The following is a 20,237-nucleotide window of genomic DNA, read 5'->3' as shown; positions in this document are numbered from 1 at the left end:
TAAATTCCCAGAAGTGAAGTTAAGTACCCTTTAAATTTTAACCAGTGGTGCCACATTGCTCTCTGGAAGTTTGCACCAATTTACAACAGTGTATGAGAATGTCTAGTTTTTCACATCTTTGCCAACACTGAGTACGTCAAAAGTTTAACCCTTGCCAGTGGGATAGGGGAACGGATGGCATTTCCTGGTGGTTTATTATATTTTCTATTTTGTACACGTTTTAAGTTTATGTAGTCAGTTTTGCTTGATGGCCTCTGGATTTTGGATCAGACTTAGAAGGGTTTTCCCCCCACCAAGAGTATAAAATGTTTAGCCAAGTTTTCTTTAGTACTTTTGCGTTTTCAATTTTATGTCTGAATCTTTGATCGATCTGAAATTTATTTTAGTGTAAAGAACAAGATATTGATCCAACTTCACTCTGATTGCTTCCTGGGAAGTTATGGCGGCAGGGAGCCAAGGATTCCCCAAAACTAAAAAAGATACTGCTTGTTGTAGATATTCCTTTTTGTGAGGCCATATTTGCAAGCTGTTCTAGACCCCCTGAAATGTAAGTCTAGATGTGAAAAAGTAAATCTTTGTGTGAAGTGAGGGCTGCTCAGACAGCATTGAATGATGTCACCAGCAGTCTTGGCAAGGAAATGAGCACTCAATTTCCCTCCACAGAATGGTCTTAACTTTGACTGGTCAGATGGCACCAAATCCTCCTTCACTTTTTGGAAAGACGATGAGTCATCCTTCCTGGGTGACTGCGTTTTTGCTGACACCAGTGGACGCTGGAGTAGCGCAGCCTGCGAGTCATTTCTGCAAGGAGCCATTTGTCAGGTACCCACTGGTAGGTTCAATTCTGTTCAACTCAAGAAATATGTACTATGCACCTGCTGTATGCAAAGCACTGTGCTAAGCAGGAGAAATGAAGAAGAGTAGTAAGAAGTATTTGCCCTCAAGAAATCTCTGGCCTGATAAGTGATGTACAGACAAATAATCGTTACACAAGGCAGGGCCACCAAATGACATAAGAGAGGTAGCAAGTGTTGTGGGGCAAGAAAAAGAATGCATCATAGCCACTTGGGGAAAAGTAGAAAGGCTTCTTGAAGGAAGTGACTGTGGAGATTGGCCCTGAAGAATAGTTGGGTATAAACGGGACAATGATGAGACATGGAGAGGCATTCTGAGCAGAAAAGATTCAGCAAAGACATGGAAGGAAGAAAGGACTGGGCATGTATAAGACAAAACTGGTGTTGAGATTTTCCAGTGTTGCAGGTTACAGGTAAAAAGAGATGGAAATCAGGCTAGAAACATGGGTTAGGAGTGTGTGTAGAGGATCTTGAGCCAGACTGAGGATTTATGTTTAGGTCAAAGACTAATAGGATTCTAGATTATAACAATAATCATAGTAATAACATTTATATTTATATTACACACATACTTATATAATAAAAATAGCATCTCATTACATTTAAAGTTCAGTTGGCCCAACCAGGTGAACTTTATTTTAAAGATGAAACAGACTCAGAGCACTAAATAGCCTCCTGAAGATCTCATAGATGTCCGTCAACAGCACCAGGAGTAGGAGCCAACTTTTCTGGCTCTCTCATTTGATGTTTATCCCATTACACGAGGTCTCCTTTCCCTTGATTGCTGTGGTGTACACAAAGAGAGTTCCTTCACACTAGCTGGTTTCTTTTTCAATCTCTCAATTAGTAAAGGTTCAAGTAATTACTTACATTCTGGATACTGTCAATTCAATAGCATACATGCACATTATGTAACTTCAGATCAAAACAGTTCAGGATAAAAATGTAAATGAGAGATACATATATTGGGAAAGCTAATTCTGCTTCTAAAACTCCACAGACTTTAGTCTTCCCTTTTCAATAGCCCTGTGTTTATTGAGTGCTTAAAAGTGTCAGGCACTAGGTTATTTAAACTCTAGTTGTAAGAAAGGTGTTGTTGTTAGCTCTCTTTTATAGATAAGGAAATCAAAGTATAGGGAGATTAGGTAGCATGCCCACAGCCATACACCTAGGATCTCACATGGCTGTGTCTGACTCTTCATGCTTGCCTTCTGAAGCGGTCTACCTCAAATTCCCTGGTTATGTGCTATGTTATGTTATGTTATGATACTTTATTGAATACATTATTTTCTCTTATAGGTTTATTAGCAAGTAAGGATTTTTAAAATCCGTAATATTCAACATTGCATGGAACACATTTTGTACATCTGGAAGTGCCTTTTGCCAGCTTCGTTTGGCTGCCAGTCCTTCTGTGAATCACATCCTCCAGTTTTTCCAACCTTTAGGCTACTAACTGTAAACTTGAAAGACAACTCCCCTCACCCAGGCAGCACCCACATTAAGCCCATGAAGCTCTGCGTAATATTCTGTGTTATGTGTAGGTAAAGATTACTCCTGCCAGAAACGCCGTAAACCAGTCCTAGTTTTGTAATCATTTACATTAAACTCACCCTTTCAGAGTATTACCATGAAAATCTCATTACATGTAGTTATCTTGGTCCTTCACAGAATGTAATGCAATCGTTATCTCAATAAATGAACCAAGCCACCACTCTGAAATCATAACTGAATTTTGTTCATAGAAACAAGACCATTTGGATACCCAGAGTTGTGCTCAGAAACATCTATTCCCTGGATAAAATTCGAAAGTAATTGCTACAGTTTTTCTACAGTCCTAAACAGTACAAGCTTTGAGGCTGCTCATGAATTTTGCAAAAAGGAAGGTAATTCTTTTGTGATGGTAAAATGCTTTCGGTGTGCTCCTTTCTTGACATTTCAGTAAACAATGTGGTTTTCTTCATTTATCTGATTATTTGGTGACTTTGAGAGCAACAAAAACAATTGAAAAAATAAATACTATTGAATTTGCTTCCTTGGGGGATGGCTAATATACAATACTCAATGTCAAGTATAGAATTTGAAAACCTAAGATACTGTCTCAGAATACTGTACTTTCCCAAGAAAATGTTCCTTTGGAATGCACTTGAATTATGAATTTTTAATGTTCCTTAAAATTAATATTCTATGCTTTAACTTCTTAAGTACAAGCTTGTATTTTTTAATAAATGGGGTTTTACTTCTAAATTTTTAATCAAAAATCACTTATTTACAATGGAAATTTTCACATTTCAAAGGCTGAACTTTACAAATTAGAGTATAGGAGACATTTTTAAAAGTTGTGTTTACGTTGGGGCCAGCCAGGTGGCACAATGGTTAAGTTCGCATGTTCCGCTTCGGCGGCCCGGGGTTCCCCAGTTCGGATCCCGGGTGCAGACATGGCACCACTTGGCAAGCCATGCTGTGGCAGGCATCCCACATATAAAGTAGAGGAAGATGGGCATGGATGTGAGCTCAGGGCCAGCCTTCCTCAGCAAAAAGAGGAGGATTGGCAGCAGATGTTAGTTCAGGGCTAATCTTCCTCAAAAAAAACAAAGTTATATTGTATTTACATGTAAACACAAATACTTGTTCATTTGCTGTTTGTCTCTTTTATAGGATCTAATCTTTTGACAATCAAGGATGAGGCTGAAAACTCATTTCTCCTAGAAGAGCTTTTTGCTTTTGTTTCTTCTGTCCAGATGGTTTGGCTGAATGCTCAGTTTGATGGTGACGGTAAGTGATTTGGGTAGAGGAGAGGAGAGGGCGTAAATAAGTGCATGGTGGTCAATGCTGACGAAGATGGCTTCCGCAAACCAGAACACTCTCCTTGGATGCATTTGCTGTGAAAAATAGCATGGGTCCTAAAGCCATTTCTTCCAAAGACAACATTGCTAACCCTTTTCTCTATACCCTCTTGTCCTTTGAAATAGTCCCACAGGTACCCAAAATGAAAACAAGCAGTTTATCTTATACTTACCCTCACATCATGAAAATGCTTAACTGGAACTTTGTGGTCACAAACTTAGTCATAGACACCAAAACCATATTTACTTGAAACTACCTCAGGTTCCTAAAGGTTGTGTTATAAAAAAAACAATAGAGTTATGGAGGCATCTCAGTGATAAATTGTGCTATTGGACTTGTTACTTACCACTCAAAAAAAGAGTTTGTAATCAAATGAGAGTATGGTATTCTTTCCTTTAGTAAGCGATGGTTATTGAAAGCGTGTGTAAGGAAAATTATTTTAATTGGTATGAAGAGCTTGTTAGACTGTTGGACCAAAGTGGAGAAGGACCCACCCTGGCGAGGAGGAGTATTTCAATCACTGACATTGTTTAGAATTTCTAGCACGTGGTGATAATAAAAAGCTGACTGACTTTTAGTTAGTTTTATTGTTGGTTTTACATCCTTTTCAGATAATACACCCTCTTATTGCCTAGACATGGGTGGGCTCTCCAGCTGCCCCCACCCCTTGGTACACCACTGGCTTGCTATTTAAAGAAACTCACTGTAAAATTCCTTCAGAAAGTGAACCATTTTGTAATGATTTGGATGTTAGGACTTTTCTTGGATTTTTCTTTATGTTGATTAGTTTATGAAATGAATTCTTTCAATTGATTATGATATGGAATATTTCAAAATTCAAAGTGTCACATTAAAAACCTATCCTAAATGAACTAAATTAGAACAGTATATCTAAAATAAATAGAGTTGTTCGCAAGGCGACTTTACTAATACCTACGTTTTGTTGTTGAGTTCATGACTGTGCCGACTGAGCTGAATGCATCAGATAAGGAGAAAGTCTCATTAAGTTTAGGGGCTCCTTTTTATGGTTCATTCCAGTCTTAGTATGTTTGACAACCATGCACATAATTCATAATAAGTGAGCAATTTTTCCACAGATGAAACCATAAAGTGGTTTGATGGAACTCCCACAGACCAGTCAAACTGGGGCATTCGGAAGCCAGAGATGGAGCATGTCAAACCCCATCTGTGTGTTGCCCTGAGGATCCCCGAAGGAGTGTGGCAGTTATCCCCATGTCAAGAAAAAAAGGGATTTATATGTAAAATGGAGGCAGGTAAGTAAAGTCAGAAGGAAATTCTTCGTTTTGATTCTCCTCTGACTAATGTCGACCCACCTCCTTAGCATTTAAAGGTTTTAAAATCGAAGTATTCAGAGAGTATTCAGATGGATTCTGACATTATCATCTTGTTTGTATCAAATAAGTCAGAGGACATTTCAGCTCCTTCTTTCTCTGATACGAAGAAAAAACCATTATAAATCAACTCAAAGACTATGACTTTCTTGTGTCACCCAGCTGTTAAACTAATGGGCAAAAAAGCAGTTTACCTCAAGCAAATAGAGCCAGAAATGTAAACCAGTGAGCCTCATTCCGGCAACTCCCACTTAGAATTTCATCTTTTGTCCCAGGAAATATAATCCAGGCCTAGGTATCTTTGCTGTAAATAATCAGATATGATTCTCTGTTGCACGCTATGCCATAAAAATCGTATTTTAGCTTCATCTTGGGCTAACTACTTAGTTTGTAAGGATAAAAAATAGTAATTTTAGAAATCTAAGCCAGAAAATTGTAGTCAGTTGCAAATAACAGCAAAGATTTCTAAGATAGGATGTTAATGAGATCGTTGACAGTAGGATGATGTTTGTAACAATCGTAACAGTTCTCAGTGTCAGTATTATAAAGACGGAGGGATTGGTGTGGCCTGGGCCGCTGGAGAAGGCTTTAGAGAAAAGATGAGGCTTTGGAATCCTAAAGGATGAAGAGAATAGAGGAGGGAAGGCATTTCGGACAAAAGTCCCAGCATGACTAAAGGCAGCAGTTGAGAATGAGCTTAGATTGCAGCAAAGGGCTCACGTTAGGCGGTGATGGGAGTAAAATTGAACAGTGATGTAGGGTCCATTCACAGAGAGTGCTGTGAAGAGCTGAACTCCGTGGTGAAGGAGGCAGGGACTGCCTCTGTGCTCTGTGGACCCCTGCTGTGGAGTCACACTTATCTAGACGTAACAGGAGGCAGTTGTAATTTGAGTGACAGAACTAGGAATAAAAAAGGAGGGTAGAAATGGGAAAAGAGAATCATCAGGTCTTGGTAACTGATTAGATACTGGGAATGAAGGAGAAAAGAAATGGTAGATGTGGCACCAATATTTGAAGCCCTCATAGTGTGAATACCAACTCTGTGTAGAAAACATGACTAAGCCTAATAAATAGTGTGCCCAAGTGATCACCAGCATTTAAGCATCAAGAACAAATCAGAAATACTATGTGTCTGTACAGGACTTTACAGCTTCCTGTAACACATAGGATATCTCTTTTGTACTTCACAGCAACTTTTCATGGCAGTCAAGCAGATAAAAGATTCCCATTTTACAGATGAGAAAAGTAGCTGTCCAAACTGAGGCCACATGAAGGACTAGACTCCAAGTTTTCTGGCTACATGCTCCTTATACACCTGCCCACTGCCGGCATTGTGAAAATAAATACTCTTTTTTTTAAAAGGGCATGATAACTCTGCTCAGCCTTTCTTTTGGTGAGGAAGATTGGCCCTGAGCTAACATCTGTTGCCAATCTTCTTCTTTTTCTTTTTTCCCCCAAAGCCCCCCAGTACATAGTTCTATATCCTAGTTGTAGGTCCTTCTAGCTCCTCTATGTGGGACGCCGCCTCAGCATGGCTTGATGAGCGGTGCTAGGTCTGCGCCCAGGATCCAAACTGGCAAACCCTGGGCTCCCGAAGCGGAGCGCACAAACTTAACCACTCAGCCATGGAGCTGGCCCCAATAAATACTCTTTTAACAGTCTTTCTTTAAAAAGCATCTTGACACACACAATAATACATGTTCTCAATAATATTATATAAAATTATACCAGGTTATTTTTAAATTGCAAAAAAAGGTTTTGTAAAAAAAATGGTTTTACTATTGGTAACGATGTTGATGCTTCCTTTGAGAATATAACAGTGAATGGGCATAAGTAGTGCGCCAGGGCACTTCCTCCTCCAGTCACAAATCCTTTACTGCTCTTTCTCTGGCTCATTCTCTACATATTCTCTGGATCTTTACCTAGATCAAAATAGCAGAGCTCAAATTTTCAGATAGAGCCCAGTTGAAAGAGATACATTTTTACAGTAGGAAATCCTCAAACAGAAGCCCTCTAACTGTTGGAACAGAGGAGCCATTATTTATTTCCCAAGATTGTTGAGAGTGCAAAGGCGAGAAGGTGCTGATTATAACATCCTTGTGTAGAGGCAGAGAGGTTATCACTGCTGGACAAACTCTATCACATCCCAACAAAACTGAGTTCCTTGCAGGCAGGGACTATATTTTACCCATATCTTTTATTGCAGCATAGTGCTGACACTGGATGGGAAGTCTTAGGCTGAAAAAAAATTGTATATTTGTTTGTGAGGACTAATAATGATTACTATAAATCAGGGGTCAGGAAACTTTTCTTGTAAAGGGCCAGATAATAAATATTTTAGGCTTTGGGGGCCATAATGGTCTCTGTCATGCTGCCATTGTAGCATGAAAGCCGCCATAGACAATACATAAATGGATGAGCGTGGCTGAGTTCCAATAAGACATTATTTGTAGAAACAGGTGACCAGATTTGATCCATGGGCCATAGTTTGCTGAGCCCTGCTTTAAGTAATGACATAATTTTGCTGAATTAACGGAAAAATTTCATCTCAGTATGTTTTTTGTATTTGATTTTAGATATTCACACAGTAAAGGAGCATCCAGGAAAAGGTAGGTTTGGAACAGTAGAAAACATTTTGATTTTTCTTAGAAATAATAAAATAGGAAGTAACTATGTGACAGTATCTATCTTACTTTATTGTCATTGAAGTTTTCTCTTTTTTCATCTTTTTTCAGGACCAAGTCACAGCATTGTACCTCTTACAGTGGCACTGACACTGATTGTAATTCTGGCAATTTCCACACTTTCCTTCTGCATTTACAAGCACAATAATGGTACCTTCAGGAGACTTGCAGGATTCGAGAATCCTTACTATCCTACAACCAACTTTAGTACAGTCCATCTAGAAGAGAATATTCTCATTTCTGACCTTGAGAAGAATGACCATAATAATGAAGTCAGAGAATGCCACAGCCATGAGGATGAGTAAAGAAGACTATAAGGGGAGCCTCCTCTGTGTTTTCCTTTACAGACCAGATGCCATTATATCGTGAAATTGTGTCACTATTTTAATTATTCTTAAAGTGATTACTGGTTTTTAGTTGTAACCAAATCAGATGAGTGTTGATTTATTCATTTCCCCAAACTGTGATCTATTCTTTTTTATTTTTTTGGCGAGGAAGATTGGCCCTGAGCTAACATCTATTGCCAATCTTCCTCTTTTTTTTTTCTTCCCAAAGCCCCAGCACATAGTTGTATATCCTAGTTGTAAGTCATTCTAGTTCTTCTATGTAAGAAGCCCCCACAGCATGGCTTGATGAGCAATGTGTAGGTCCACACCCAGGATCCGAACCAACAAACCCTGGGCTGCCAAAGCAGAGCTCATGAACCTAAACACTCAGCCATGGGGCCAGCCCCCTGATCTATTCATAAAAGGGAGAAATTATATGGTGGTTATTATTCAGAAAATAAGAACTATTAAAAGAAACTCCCTATTGAAAACTCTCAAACTAATGTGAGTAATTGTTTTTGCATTATTTCTACCAAAATTTGGGGGGGGAATTTTTAAACTAATCTGGTATCTATTCAAACATTTAACCACACTCATTCCATTAAAAGAGAGAGAGAGGAAGTGAAACAAATTTTAAAACCCTACATTTGTATATCAGAAGGAAAAAAAGGCTTCTGAGAGGTTTCTTGTTTGCTTTTAATGCAATCTTTTTAATTCAATCAGTTTTAGCAGCAAGATTTGGAAAATACTAATTTCTAAGCTTAAAATTCACAGGTTCTGGACACTAAACTAATATATAGAGTGACATTCATTTTTATTAGTTCTCACTTCTCAAACAAAGGAGAAGAAAAATAGCCTTTCTTTAAACAATGAAGATCTTGGTTAGCAGCACGCTTTCGTGAGCAACCACACAAAGTGGCCTAAAATCATCAATTACTGAACGATGACTCAATTGATAGTTAACAATGTCTTATAGAGAAGCTTAAAGGAATTTATTGAGATTTTAATGCTTTTAAAACTCCTGGGCTTTATTTAAAACTAAAGGTATAAAATAATATATAACCCTCCTAACGACTAAAAGATATAAAATGTGACTTCAATTTAAAGGGGAAAAATTGAAGATCTGAATCACAGTCCCATTACAACTAGAGTAGAGGATATGTTGAGAAGTACTAAATAAATTACTTTCCAATGGTAAGCTAGATACCTTTGTTATGTAAATGAGTTTATTGGGGTTGTTCTGTTTAGTAAACGGTGGGTTTTGGGAACCACATCCATTTGTGTTGGACTGGTTAGCGCAGTCGGGGAATAATGATTAACAGTGTGATTTTGTTGCTGTGCTGTTCAGTCAATTCTGACCCCCAGCAACCCTGTGCACAGCGGAACAGAACCCTGCCCCATCTTTCTGCGCCATCCTCTCACCTTCCTACACTATATCACACAATGTTCCACTGCTATTCATAAGGTTTTCGTGGCCAATTTTTTTGAAGTGGGTGGCCAGGTCCTTCTTCCTAGTCTGTCTTAGTCTGGAAGCTCCGCTGAAACCTGTCCACAATGGGTGATCCTGCTGGAATTTAAAATACCAGTGGCACAGCTTTCAGCATCACAGCAACACGTAGCCATCAGATGCCACAGTATGACAACCAGGTGGTATGGTTCCGTGACTAGGAAACGAACTGGGCAATGCTGGTGAGAGTGCTGAATCTTAACCACCAGGGCTGTCTTAAAAGCATGATACTGTCCATAAATTAAAAATCACAGTTTTGACCCTCCTTCATTAATTTCTTATAAGGAAAAATGACTTAATAACCAGTATTCAAAAGTTACTCATTACATAAATATTTATGGAGTTCCTATTAAGAACCAAGTGTCATTCTAGAAACTGGAGGTATTACGGTGAGCAAGTCAATGAGATCTCTGTTTTCATTGCACTTATTTTCTAATGAAGGAAAACTGACAGGAACCCAGTAAAGAAATGCAGAAGTAGAAAATATCAGATGGTTATGAAAATTAAGTAAGGTCCCATGATAGAGAGAAACTGGGGGAATGTCAGGGCCTCCCCAGAGTGTGCATTTTAATTATTACAACTGGCTGCCTCAAAACTGGTGGCCACTAGTCACAAGGTGGAGCTCCGGGAAAAAGGATAAATAATTTCTAAGTGGAAAACCATCATCATTAGAAATACACTTTGAAGTGCATGCTCTGAGAATGAAGTCCTTGTGGCCTGAATCAGTTAATGCAGCTTCCAAAAGCAGCTCTTTGCTACTCCCGTGTAGTTTATATGCTGGGACAATCAACTTCCGTAATTTTTTTAATTTGGGGGACTTTATTTTTTAAGAGTTATTGTGTTATATGGCCGTTGTATATTTATGACTCAAAAGCATAATTGACTTGAATTAACCAGATAGTCTAAAAGCCCAATTTAACAATCTGTCAAGTGAAATTAAAGCTCTGTTCTTTTCAGTGGACTTGGTAAAAACTGCTAATCAGTTATCCTTCCAGTCAAGGTATATTGAAGTGGAATAGTCACATGTAACAATCTGACAAAGTATGTCATTAATAAAGTGGTTTTGCAGAAAGAAACTGTACTGCTTGTCCATGCTCTGTACTTTGGTATTTAGTATTGAACCACATCTCTGGGGAATCTGTCCCCATGAACAGATCATGCCCTCCTTCCTGTTACTGAAATTTCGGAACTAGAAAGTCCTGAAATGTTCTGTTTTACTCATATAGGTGTACTTTAAAAAACTTTTTTCCACTTCTATTTTTAATCTGAACTAGATTTCACAGCTACAGCATAAAAATAAAAAAAGCAGAGTCACACACTCATTCACACATAATTAATGTGCCCCCTTCCAAAGAAAATCAATTATTTTCCACAACTCTGAGTCATAGAAAATCTTAGATTTTCAATTAAAAATATCTTGGGCACTTCCAATTCCAACAGTCTTCCTTCAGTTTAAATGTTTATTTTATTGAAAGTTCCGCTCTCTATCAAGGGTGGATTAGATGGTCTCTTTAGATAAACATTTAGTCTTTTGGAGTTTCCTTTCCCTCCTCAAAATGGCAGTTGGATATATGAGAACTTATCGTGTCTTCGTGGGCCAAGACGATAACTGACTGTGGATGTGTGTTATGTGGTGTCCACTGAGGGTGGTTGTCTGGTCCCTACTCCTGGGAATTCTGTTGGCATCTGCTATGAAGTCTGTAGTTGGTGCAACCTGTAGTCTATTCTCTTGGATTTGGCCCCATCCAGTACCCTGGTACTGCCTTGTCCCCAGAGAACTGGCTATGATTCCTATTCATCCCTGTAGTACTGAGACCCTATCCAGCACCATCAGCTACTCTATTAGTCAGAGAGGCTAGATGCGCTAACAAACAATCCCAAAATCTCCTGGTTTAACACAGCAAAGGTTTATTTCTCATCCACACCTATCTGGGCTTGCAGGAGGACTTTGCTGTATGCAGTCGGTCACGGGTCCAGGTTGCTCCAGTATAGCCAGACCTCCATCTCCTAAGGCGTTAGAGTCCTCCAGTTGGTCTCCTGCCTCTGCCTGACAAAAGTTAACTTGAGATCCGTCCTTATTAATCGAGTAGCTTCCATGGGTTATTGAAATACTTTCTCTAAGTTGATTGTCTCCAGACTGAGGATGCATACCTTGAGGGTACATAAAGATTTCCAATGGATACAAGGGTGTGGAGTTTAGTTTAAGGAGTTTAGTTTCCAGAACCTTTAAGCTTCTTATATATTCTTTCTTAGAACTGATTTGCCTGAGAACATCCCAGAGATCAAGGTGTCATGGGCTTCTTTCCCGCCTCTCTTTCCACAAATGCCTGTCTCTATCTTAAAGAAAAGAAGGACATGGCTTTCACTCCAAATCTTATTGTGATACCTTGCCTTGGGAAAATCCTCCATGGCACCAAACAAAAAAAAGTGCAAAGTAATAATGTCAATGAAACTTCTTTTAATAAAGGAATTATAAGTTCAGTGTAGAGCCTCATGTACTCCCCTATGTTCATATATTTTTCTGTTAAGGATGAGTGATGAGTTATTTTGCCCCATGGTTGGACATTCTAAATTAATATGTATGGGATGGTGGAAGAGCATGAGTGTTAACTACTTTTGTTTAAGACTTTACCTGCCCCTGATTATTGTCAAAGAAGGTGTTTCTGGAGAGAAAAGTGGTGAAAGCAAAATAAAGAGAGTGTAGATATTGATAAGAACCTAATGTCTTACTTTATCCTGGTGAAAAGCTCAGGGCAAGGCTCTGTGCTTTATATATCAGATTTCTAAGTGAGGATGAGTATTAGCATGCTTATTGAATTCAAAAATGCAATCAGACTTTTTCTGAACATTGTCTTATTTGGCTCATGGGTTTGACAATGAAGATTGGCTTTACCAAATAAGTTTGATAATGAATATTTTTCATTAATTGAGTGAACTGAATTTGCAACTCTAGTGTTCTGGTTAAAATATGTATTAAGATCAAGACATTTTAATAGAAAAATAGTATTGATAAAAGTATAATGAAATTAACAATATTTTATTTTTCCCAACGTTACTTTGTCTAACAGGTAAAACAAGGTGCCTATAAGTGAAAGAGTAACAGGCATAATTAATTGTCATTTTAAAAGTCTTAGTAAAGCCTTTTAATTTTAATTCTGGGAAATTGACAAAGTGAATCACTCTAACGACTGAAGAACAAATCCTTTTGTAAATCAGGTATTTCCGGTTCTTCACTTTAAGCAAGACTCAAGGAGGACATAATCAAATTGTCAGTTATATAATAATTTTTAATGAAGTATCAGTGTGATTTTTGGCACATAAAAGAAAGAAATTCAAATAATGGAGTTATATTGCTATAACAAACCTTCTTTCATTCCTACTTACTTATTTACATGAACAAAGTTTCCATATTAGTTAGGATAGGTTAGCCTATGTTCTAGAAACAAACCAACCCTCTAATGTCAGTGGTTCAAAACAAAACTCAGAAGTTAATTTCTTGGTCATGCAAAGCCTGCTATGGTTCCCTTGGCTCTCCAGGACAGCTCACTTTCAAGCAGTAACTCATAGATCGAGGCTGCATGTTCCTACCTCTGCAACATGGGGCTTCTGGTGATGCTATGGCAGGAAAGAGGAGTAGAGAACTCTTAATTTCCTGGGTCCTAAAGCAACACATGGCACTTCCACTCTCATATCATTGGCCAGAACTTGTCACATGGTCCAATCTAACTGCAAGGAAGGAGGTCTCCCAGTGAGGATAATTGGCTATGGTGAACAACAGCAATCGCTCCAAAGTTTCTCCCGTATAGCTACAAAAAAAAAAAAAGGAATAGAATTCATGCTGAATTGACTTATTCTAGCGATTTTAAACTAATATTAATTAATTTTATCTATGATATATCCATTTCATTAAAAGATGCATTACCTATAACATTTTAGTTTGATATATACTAATTATTTATTAACTGCTGTAATATATTTAATTTGTTCTGATCAATTGTGTACTAATAATAAATATACACAAAATAATTGACCACTTCAAAAATGTCCAGATCATGAAAGATAAGGAAAGATTGAGGACATGTCACAGATTGGAGGAGAAGAAGGAAATATGACAAATAAATGCAAAGTGGAATCCTGGATTGGATTCTGGAACAGAAAATGAACATTATGGGAAACTGTGAAAAAAGAATAAGGTCTACAGGTTAAATAATAGTATCGTGTTGGTATTAATTTCTTAGTTTTGTTGATTGTACTATGGTTATGTGAGATGTTCCACTGGAGGAATCTGGATGAATTTTGCACAGGAATTCTCTGTACTATGTTGGCATCCTTTCTATAAACTTAAAATCATTTCAAAATAAAAAGTTAAAAATCTGGTATGATATTAGATTCCGTTGGATATATTAAAAGGGTGACATGATGCTTTTATTTTAAAATGTCATTATTTATAATATGTTGCAAATTGCATCCTAGTTATAGAAAATTTTGGATGTCAACTTAGAAATGTATGAAGGGATATACATTTTTTCAAAACTCTCTTAGGAAGTATGCAAGCAAAAACGTATGAATACCACTGCTCTACAACATTCTTTCTCTTCTGTCCCTAATAAGAAACAAGCAAAATCCAGCTTTTCTTCAATCTGCCTAACAGCCCACCCACTGGAGGATTTGGACCAACATATGTCCTGCAGTCAGCCAGGTTTACCTCTATCGGCTCTCTTTCCTCCACACTCTTCTTTCATCTCGCCTCCTTGTCTTATCAGCACTTCTGATTCTCTTACTTCTGCTTATCCACTACAACCTCATGGCTTAGTCTTAATGGTAGGCAGTGTGTGTGTGTGTGTGTGTGTGTGTGTGTGTGTGTGTTGTAGGGGGGCAGGAGGAACTCAGTTTACTTTTTGTTCTTAGGGAACAAAAATTAAGAGAGATTATAAAAATGTTATGTCCATCCTAATTCTTGCTGCCAACATTTATAAGAAACGTTGACTGTAAGGATTATTATGATACCTGGTTGGAATCTTTCCATCCTTTTCCTCCACCCTTCAAAACAATGATTTAGGGCAGGGATTGGCAGGGCCAAATCCAGCTAGCTTCCTCTTTTTGTAAATAAAGTTACTGGAACACAACCATCCTCATTCATTTCTTCATTGTGTATGACCTCTTCCAGCCTGCAATGGCAGAGCTGAGTGGTTGGGACACAGACTGAATAGCTCTCAAAGCCTACAATATTTACCATCTGGCCCCTTATGGGAAAAATTTGCTGACCCCTGGATTTAAAGAACAAAAACCTAAATGGGAAGTCTAACATACTTTGACATGTCTTAGCAAGCACTATTGTATATGTGGGCAGCACTTAACAGCGTATCAGTAAGCAATTCTGATCAGTAAACATTCACTGAGAGCCTACCATGGCCCAGAGAGGGTCCTAGGCTCTGAGGCTGGAAATATGAATAAAACTCCATCTCTGTACTCATGGGGTCTCAGGGGAGAGGATATGTAAACAATAAGTGTGATACAAATGATAACAGGAGGAACAGAATCAGAAAAAAAGGGCACTGATAAATTCTGTCAAGTAGAAAAAGAGGCTTAATGGGGAGAGTGATGCCTATGTTAAATAAGAAATTTTAGGTAAAACACCTTTCTTTGGTATCTTTTTGAGCGAGAAAGAAAGTTTTTACTTATGGGCCAATGACAAAGAAAAGATGGACCAAATTTACACATGGCTAACTTTTTAATCCTCAGAAAAAAGACAATCACAAGAATGGCATACACTATTACATTTATACTGTGGCTAAATACATTTAAAGCCAACTTGTTTATAGTGGTTCTTAGTTACTTTTGGGGTGGATTGGAAGAGGTGAGTGACTATGCATTGTTGATCATACCACAGCATTCAAATATTAACTTCTGTCAAGAATTTCAGTTTAAAATCTATATCATGTGTTATATGAGCAACATAATTAACACATACTATGGCTCTCTTATAATTTTGGGGCATAAACATAATGGCTTACCCTCAAAAACCTAAAGCTTTTACAATTAAACATTAGAAACAAACATTTAAAAGTTATGTCTATTTTAGAAATATTGACTTAGCTGTTTATGTTTCTCTAAAGCCTGATGAAACTTTTGGCATCTTGGATTATTTACAAGAATTTAGAGCATTTAGAATTTCATTTCTGACGTTTACAATTGTAAACATAAAAACATAAAAATTCAATATAAAATGATTGAAAATTCATATTTGTTTATTCTTTATGTTATAAAATTTGAAGCACAATAGTGTATGCAGTTTAAAAATTCAGCTGTAATATTCAGGTTCAGATAAAAGGTCAATATTTTAAGTATATTTACAAATATGTTGAATCATTTGTTTTATTCCTTAAGTCAATTCCAGTATTATTGTGGATTTTTAATTTTTTTAGAGAAAAGAATCTACAAATGTGCCTGGATTTGAAATGCTGGGTGAAAAGTGAAAACCTGCATATGTGTATAATGCCTAATGAAGAATTCTAATTGCAGAAGAAAATCTATAACGAAAACCACAACATGAGTCCTATGTATAACAGTGACCTTCTTTACTCAGTTAATTAACACAAGCACTTGCTTCTTGCAGAGCACTTTGCTGTAATTTAGAACAAATTAAAGGAAAAAATCATTCAAGTGCTGTTTTCTTCACACCGTGAAGTGAGGAAAATGGGCCAAAGTTAACTCATTTAAAATGTTGTCATCCATTTCTTGTGATTATGAGTAGCAATACCATTTGTTTTTGCAAAAAAAAGAGACATCCTGATATATGCTATCTTCAATTTGTTTCCTGTGCTTCTATTTAATAATGGAAATTGACTTTTAAAACTAATATAAAATGCCCTTTCTGTTTCTCCCGTTAAGTCTCTCGTTTACATTAAATTCCAGCATTGTATCTTTTCCTGGGTATTTTTCAAATAAATATATTTTGAATTTAATATGGCAATTTAGTAAAGGAATATGTTAATATTTTTCTCTTGCTCCTTCCCCAATCCTGAGATTGTGACTTTATTTTTGTTTCCTCATGGTGGCTTATGAATTAACTCCAGCTCTTTCAGTCCCAGCTTAGGAGATCGTGCCCCCAGGAAGCTATTTAAACTTTTTTCTTCACCTTCTTAGACAGTAGAGCTTGGTAGGAGCTGGAAACCCAACTCATAGACATAGGAATCAGCAGGACTCTTTCCCCTGTAGACTTTGACTGTGGAAAGAGGGAGATCCGGAACCAGAAAGCAGAAGCAAAAAGCAGAACCAGGGCAAACTCAGTGAAAGGAGTAGGCAGGGATGGGGCCTTAACAGAAAGCCTTACCTCGTGAGTCACCAAAGGCTTTGGAGTTCCTGGTACAAAATGCAGTTTTGTGGAGACTAACTAGACACTTGTTCAAGACAGAGCATGCCTGAATAAATGTAGTGTTTACCCAGGCCGTAAGCATTTGCAGTCCTCAAGCAAGGACTCTTCTGGTCAGACGAGTTGTTTTACTGCGGATGAAACCTAAAGATACAAAGGAAACCCAGTCTCTCAGCACACTGCCCAACAGGGGGCGCATCCGAATGAAGCCCCGCGACAGGGAAGGACCAGAGAGCTAGGTGACCCTGGGACTCACTGCAGAAATTCCCTGGAGTTGATACTACAACTTATACTTCCCAAAGGAAATTTAGAGAGAAAAGAGATATATTGAGCAAGAAGGCGTACTTGTTTATGTACTGCTTTAGAAGATAATCTGCAATTGCATATTAATAAGTAAATTTAATATCACACTTTAGTAAACTGTATTGTTACGAAATGTAGTTCCAGGGATGGTAGCCATTATAATTATCATATTGTTGTTATCATTACTCATACTGCATTTGAAGCACTCCTATCTGACTCAGTTGGGACCTCTAGTCAGGGAATCAAAAATATCAGTTAAAGGAAGGAATCATAAAAATTGATATATGTATACTTAGCTTAAACATTTTATTTTCTATTAGAACACATAAATATACATTTATCCACAAATCTTTTGGTGTAGGGACAGTATCATTCATTTTAATATGGCTTCTTGTTGGCCTCATGCATAAAGCATATCCATAAAAGGTTTTGTTCATAAGCTCTAGTTTCAGTGTCTTTAGTGGAGTGAAAATTTAAAGATAGCTGCAGGCCAATCTGAGTGCAAAGCCCTAAATTTTTTTTTTTAAAGATTTTATTTTTTTTTTCCTTTTTCTCCCCAAAGCCCCCCAGTACATAGCTGTATATTCTTCGTTGTGAGTCCTTCTAGTTGTGGCATGTGGGACGCTGCCTCAGCGTGGTTTGATGAGCAGTGCCATGTCCGTGCCCAGGATTCGAACCAACGAAACACTGGGCCACCTGCAGCAGAGCGCGCAAACTTAACCACTCGGCCACGGGGCCAGCCCCGCAAAGCCCTGAATTTTTATAATTTTCCCCAATATTTGTAATTATTGTGCTCCACAACAGAATTTTTAGCTATTCACCTTTATTGAGTCTTTGCAAAGCTTTTAGCTTAGTTTTCATAAAAGACTTCTCTTTTTATACTCATAGTTTATGTTTTATAATTTAATTAAACTCTAAAATTACAATACCTAGTACAATTGGCATAAATGGATTTGAAGACAAACACAACCAACTCACATTAAGCATATGAAGGAATTGGTGGGAGCAGCAGCCTTGCCCCCACTTTAACAGCGTGTTTCACAGAGGGCTTGGCTGGCCCAGCAGGGCAGTGAAGTCTTAAGCTGCATCTTCAGCTCTTAGTGTTTGAGGTTTACTCCAAACACAGGCAGTGAGAATTTCCCTCAGAACTTAACCGTGAAATCCACACAGAATGGATCTGTGCATAGACAAGCAAGTCATCTACAAGAGAGAAAACAGCTCTCCAGCCCTCCTGTCTAGATTGTGCCTTGATTAACCATGTCTGAGGAAAGAAAGCAAGAAGGTGCTGAGGAAAGGGGTGGGGAGGGGAATCAGTCCCCTGCAGAAGTAGGCTCAGAGACCGACGTCCTCAGCAGTCTGGGGGGGAAGGGGACTTGGGTATTGGGCAGGGTGTATTTTCACTTCCAATGGCAAAGCTCCTTGGGGTATGTTTCCAAAGACATCCCTGGGTGAGATGGATGTCTTATTAGACCATCTTACGTTCTGCTACAAGTATAAGCTCCTTTGTTCCATTTCCATGCCCACCAAAAATCTCTAGTTAGGATTTGGGTCCTCAGTGTAGGTCTGTGTAGTATTGACAGAATTTGATCTCCCAGACTTTCAGCATATTATGCCCCTATGAGAGGTGTTGCCTATGATAAAGGAAATGGTTTGTGATTGTGATTAAATTTCTAATGCAGCTTGAGAGAACGTGCTGATTGGATAATTATTCATCTTAAATTTCTAATATAAATTAATACATTGGCATTGTAATGGCTACCTGTGTGATTTCGTTGGTGCAGTGATGGCTCCAGAATGTAGCTGTAGGAGGTGTCCAGGTGTGGGTGATCTCATTGGAAAGGAGGGCTACACTCAAGGAACTTGTCCTGGTACAGATTGAAGAACAAGTGCACGGTGCTTGCTTGGATAGCAGAACAATCATAAATTGGCATTACGGTCTCTACCTCCACTTTTGTGCGTGTTTAGTTAGGGTGAGTCAAGGTATGACATGCCCTGGTCCCAAACAAGAGTGAATTTCTGTGGCTTAAAACCAAGAACCACATCCTGGGACATAATTGTGATCGTCAAGGTGCAACTGACCTCCACTTAGCCTCCATCTCGTATGAAGACAAGGCCTCTTCTACCCGCTCTCATTCTATTTATTTTATGGGAGTATTTGAGGGATCACACATCGATTTCATGCATCCTATATTCCTGATGACAAAAACAAGGCTTAGAAATATTCTTTGATTTGACCAAAGAATGATACATAGCTAATTTGTGGCAAAGCTGAAATCAGAAACTATTTTCGGGAATCTCAGTCCCGAGCTCTCTTGGTAGTCTGTGTTGCCCACAGTTCGACTGATCCCAGAGCACTGCAAGAAATGCGGAGGTTCAGGGGAGTGGGGGCTGTGGCAGAGCAAGGATCATGAAAGAGGCCATGCTATAGGGCCATAAAATCAGAGAAGGGCGAACAGCTTTCTCAGCTAACTCAGACACCTGGGAAGGTGAGACATAGTTCCAGTTCTGCTATGGAATCCAAACAGGCCTGTGGAGTAGAGAAGGGTCCAAAGGAGAGCTCTGAAACCAGGGAGTTGAAGGAAGGAGGCTGGAGAGGGGAAGTCAGGAACCCCAGAGGAGCTCTACAGAATGTCTGGCAAACAATTATGAGCAAAGTTCCCCCTTTGCTGCTTTTTTTTGATGGATCTTGTAAATGGCAAGATTTCCTCCTGCTGTCCTGGATAGTAGCCGGAATGGGGTCATTTCTGTATTGTTCCGTGTTCCTAGAGACTGATGAATTCTTGTTAAAAGCTAGTAAGTTGCATGTCAACCTGATTAAAGATATGAAACAAACAGCTCTGAAAGTCATATGACCCCAGGAAAAAAGAGAACTTTGAAAGAGGCTCTTTTATTAGTAATGACTGGACAGCAGAAAAATGGGAAGAAGAAGGTCGTTGAGTTTAGATTCTAACTGGTCACATGTACATCAGACGTAAATGCAAAGTTTCTTAGCATC

The 20,237-nt window shown here is 38.4% G+C and overlaps 1 protein-coding gene across 4 annotated transcripts in view; it reads left to right on the top strand.

The window, feature by feature from the left end:
* The window catches only part of PLA2R1 (phospholipase A2 receptor 1), a 107,776-nt gene extending 97,133 nt beyond the window's left edge, over positions 1 to 10,643 (top strand). For 3 of the 4 annotated variants that reach the window (XM_014859866.3, XM_070507942.1, XM_070507941.1), the window contains 6 exons: positions 664 to 832; positions 2,597 to 2,737; positions 3,510 to 3,626; positions 4,796 to 4,972; positions 7,627 to 7,659; positions 7,786 to 10,643. In XM_014859866.3, the coding sequence (XP_014715352.3) occupies positions 664 to 832; positions 2,597 to 2,737; positions 3,510 to 3,626; positions 4,796 to 4,972; positions 7,627 to 7,659; positions 7,786 to 8,039 (891 nt within the window). In that variant the 3' untranslated portion in view covers positions 8,040 to 10,643. The remainder of the gene's footprint in view (positions 1 to 663; positions 833 to 2,596; positions 2,738 to 3,509; positions 3,627 to 4,795; positions 4,973 to 7,626; positions 7,660 to 7,785) is intronic. The other variant, XM_014859885.3, reaches the window with a different exon arrangement.
* Positions 10,644 to 20,237: the final 9,594 nt, after the last annotated feature.

The sequence above is a fragment of the Equus asinus genome, chromosome 4 (genome assembly GCF_041296235.1).
Source record: "Equus asinus isolate D_3611 breed Donkey chromosome 4, EquAss-T2T_v2, whole genome shotgun sequence".
NCBI lineage: Eukaryota > Metazoa > Chordata > Mammalia > Perissodactyla > Equidae > Equus > Equus asinus.
This window is presented reverse-complemented; position numbering and strand designations above follow the sequence as displayed.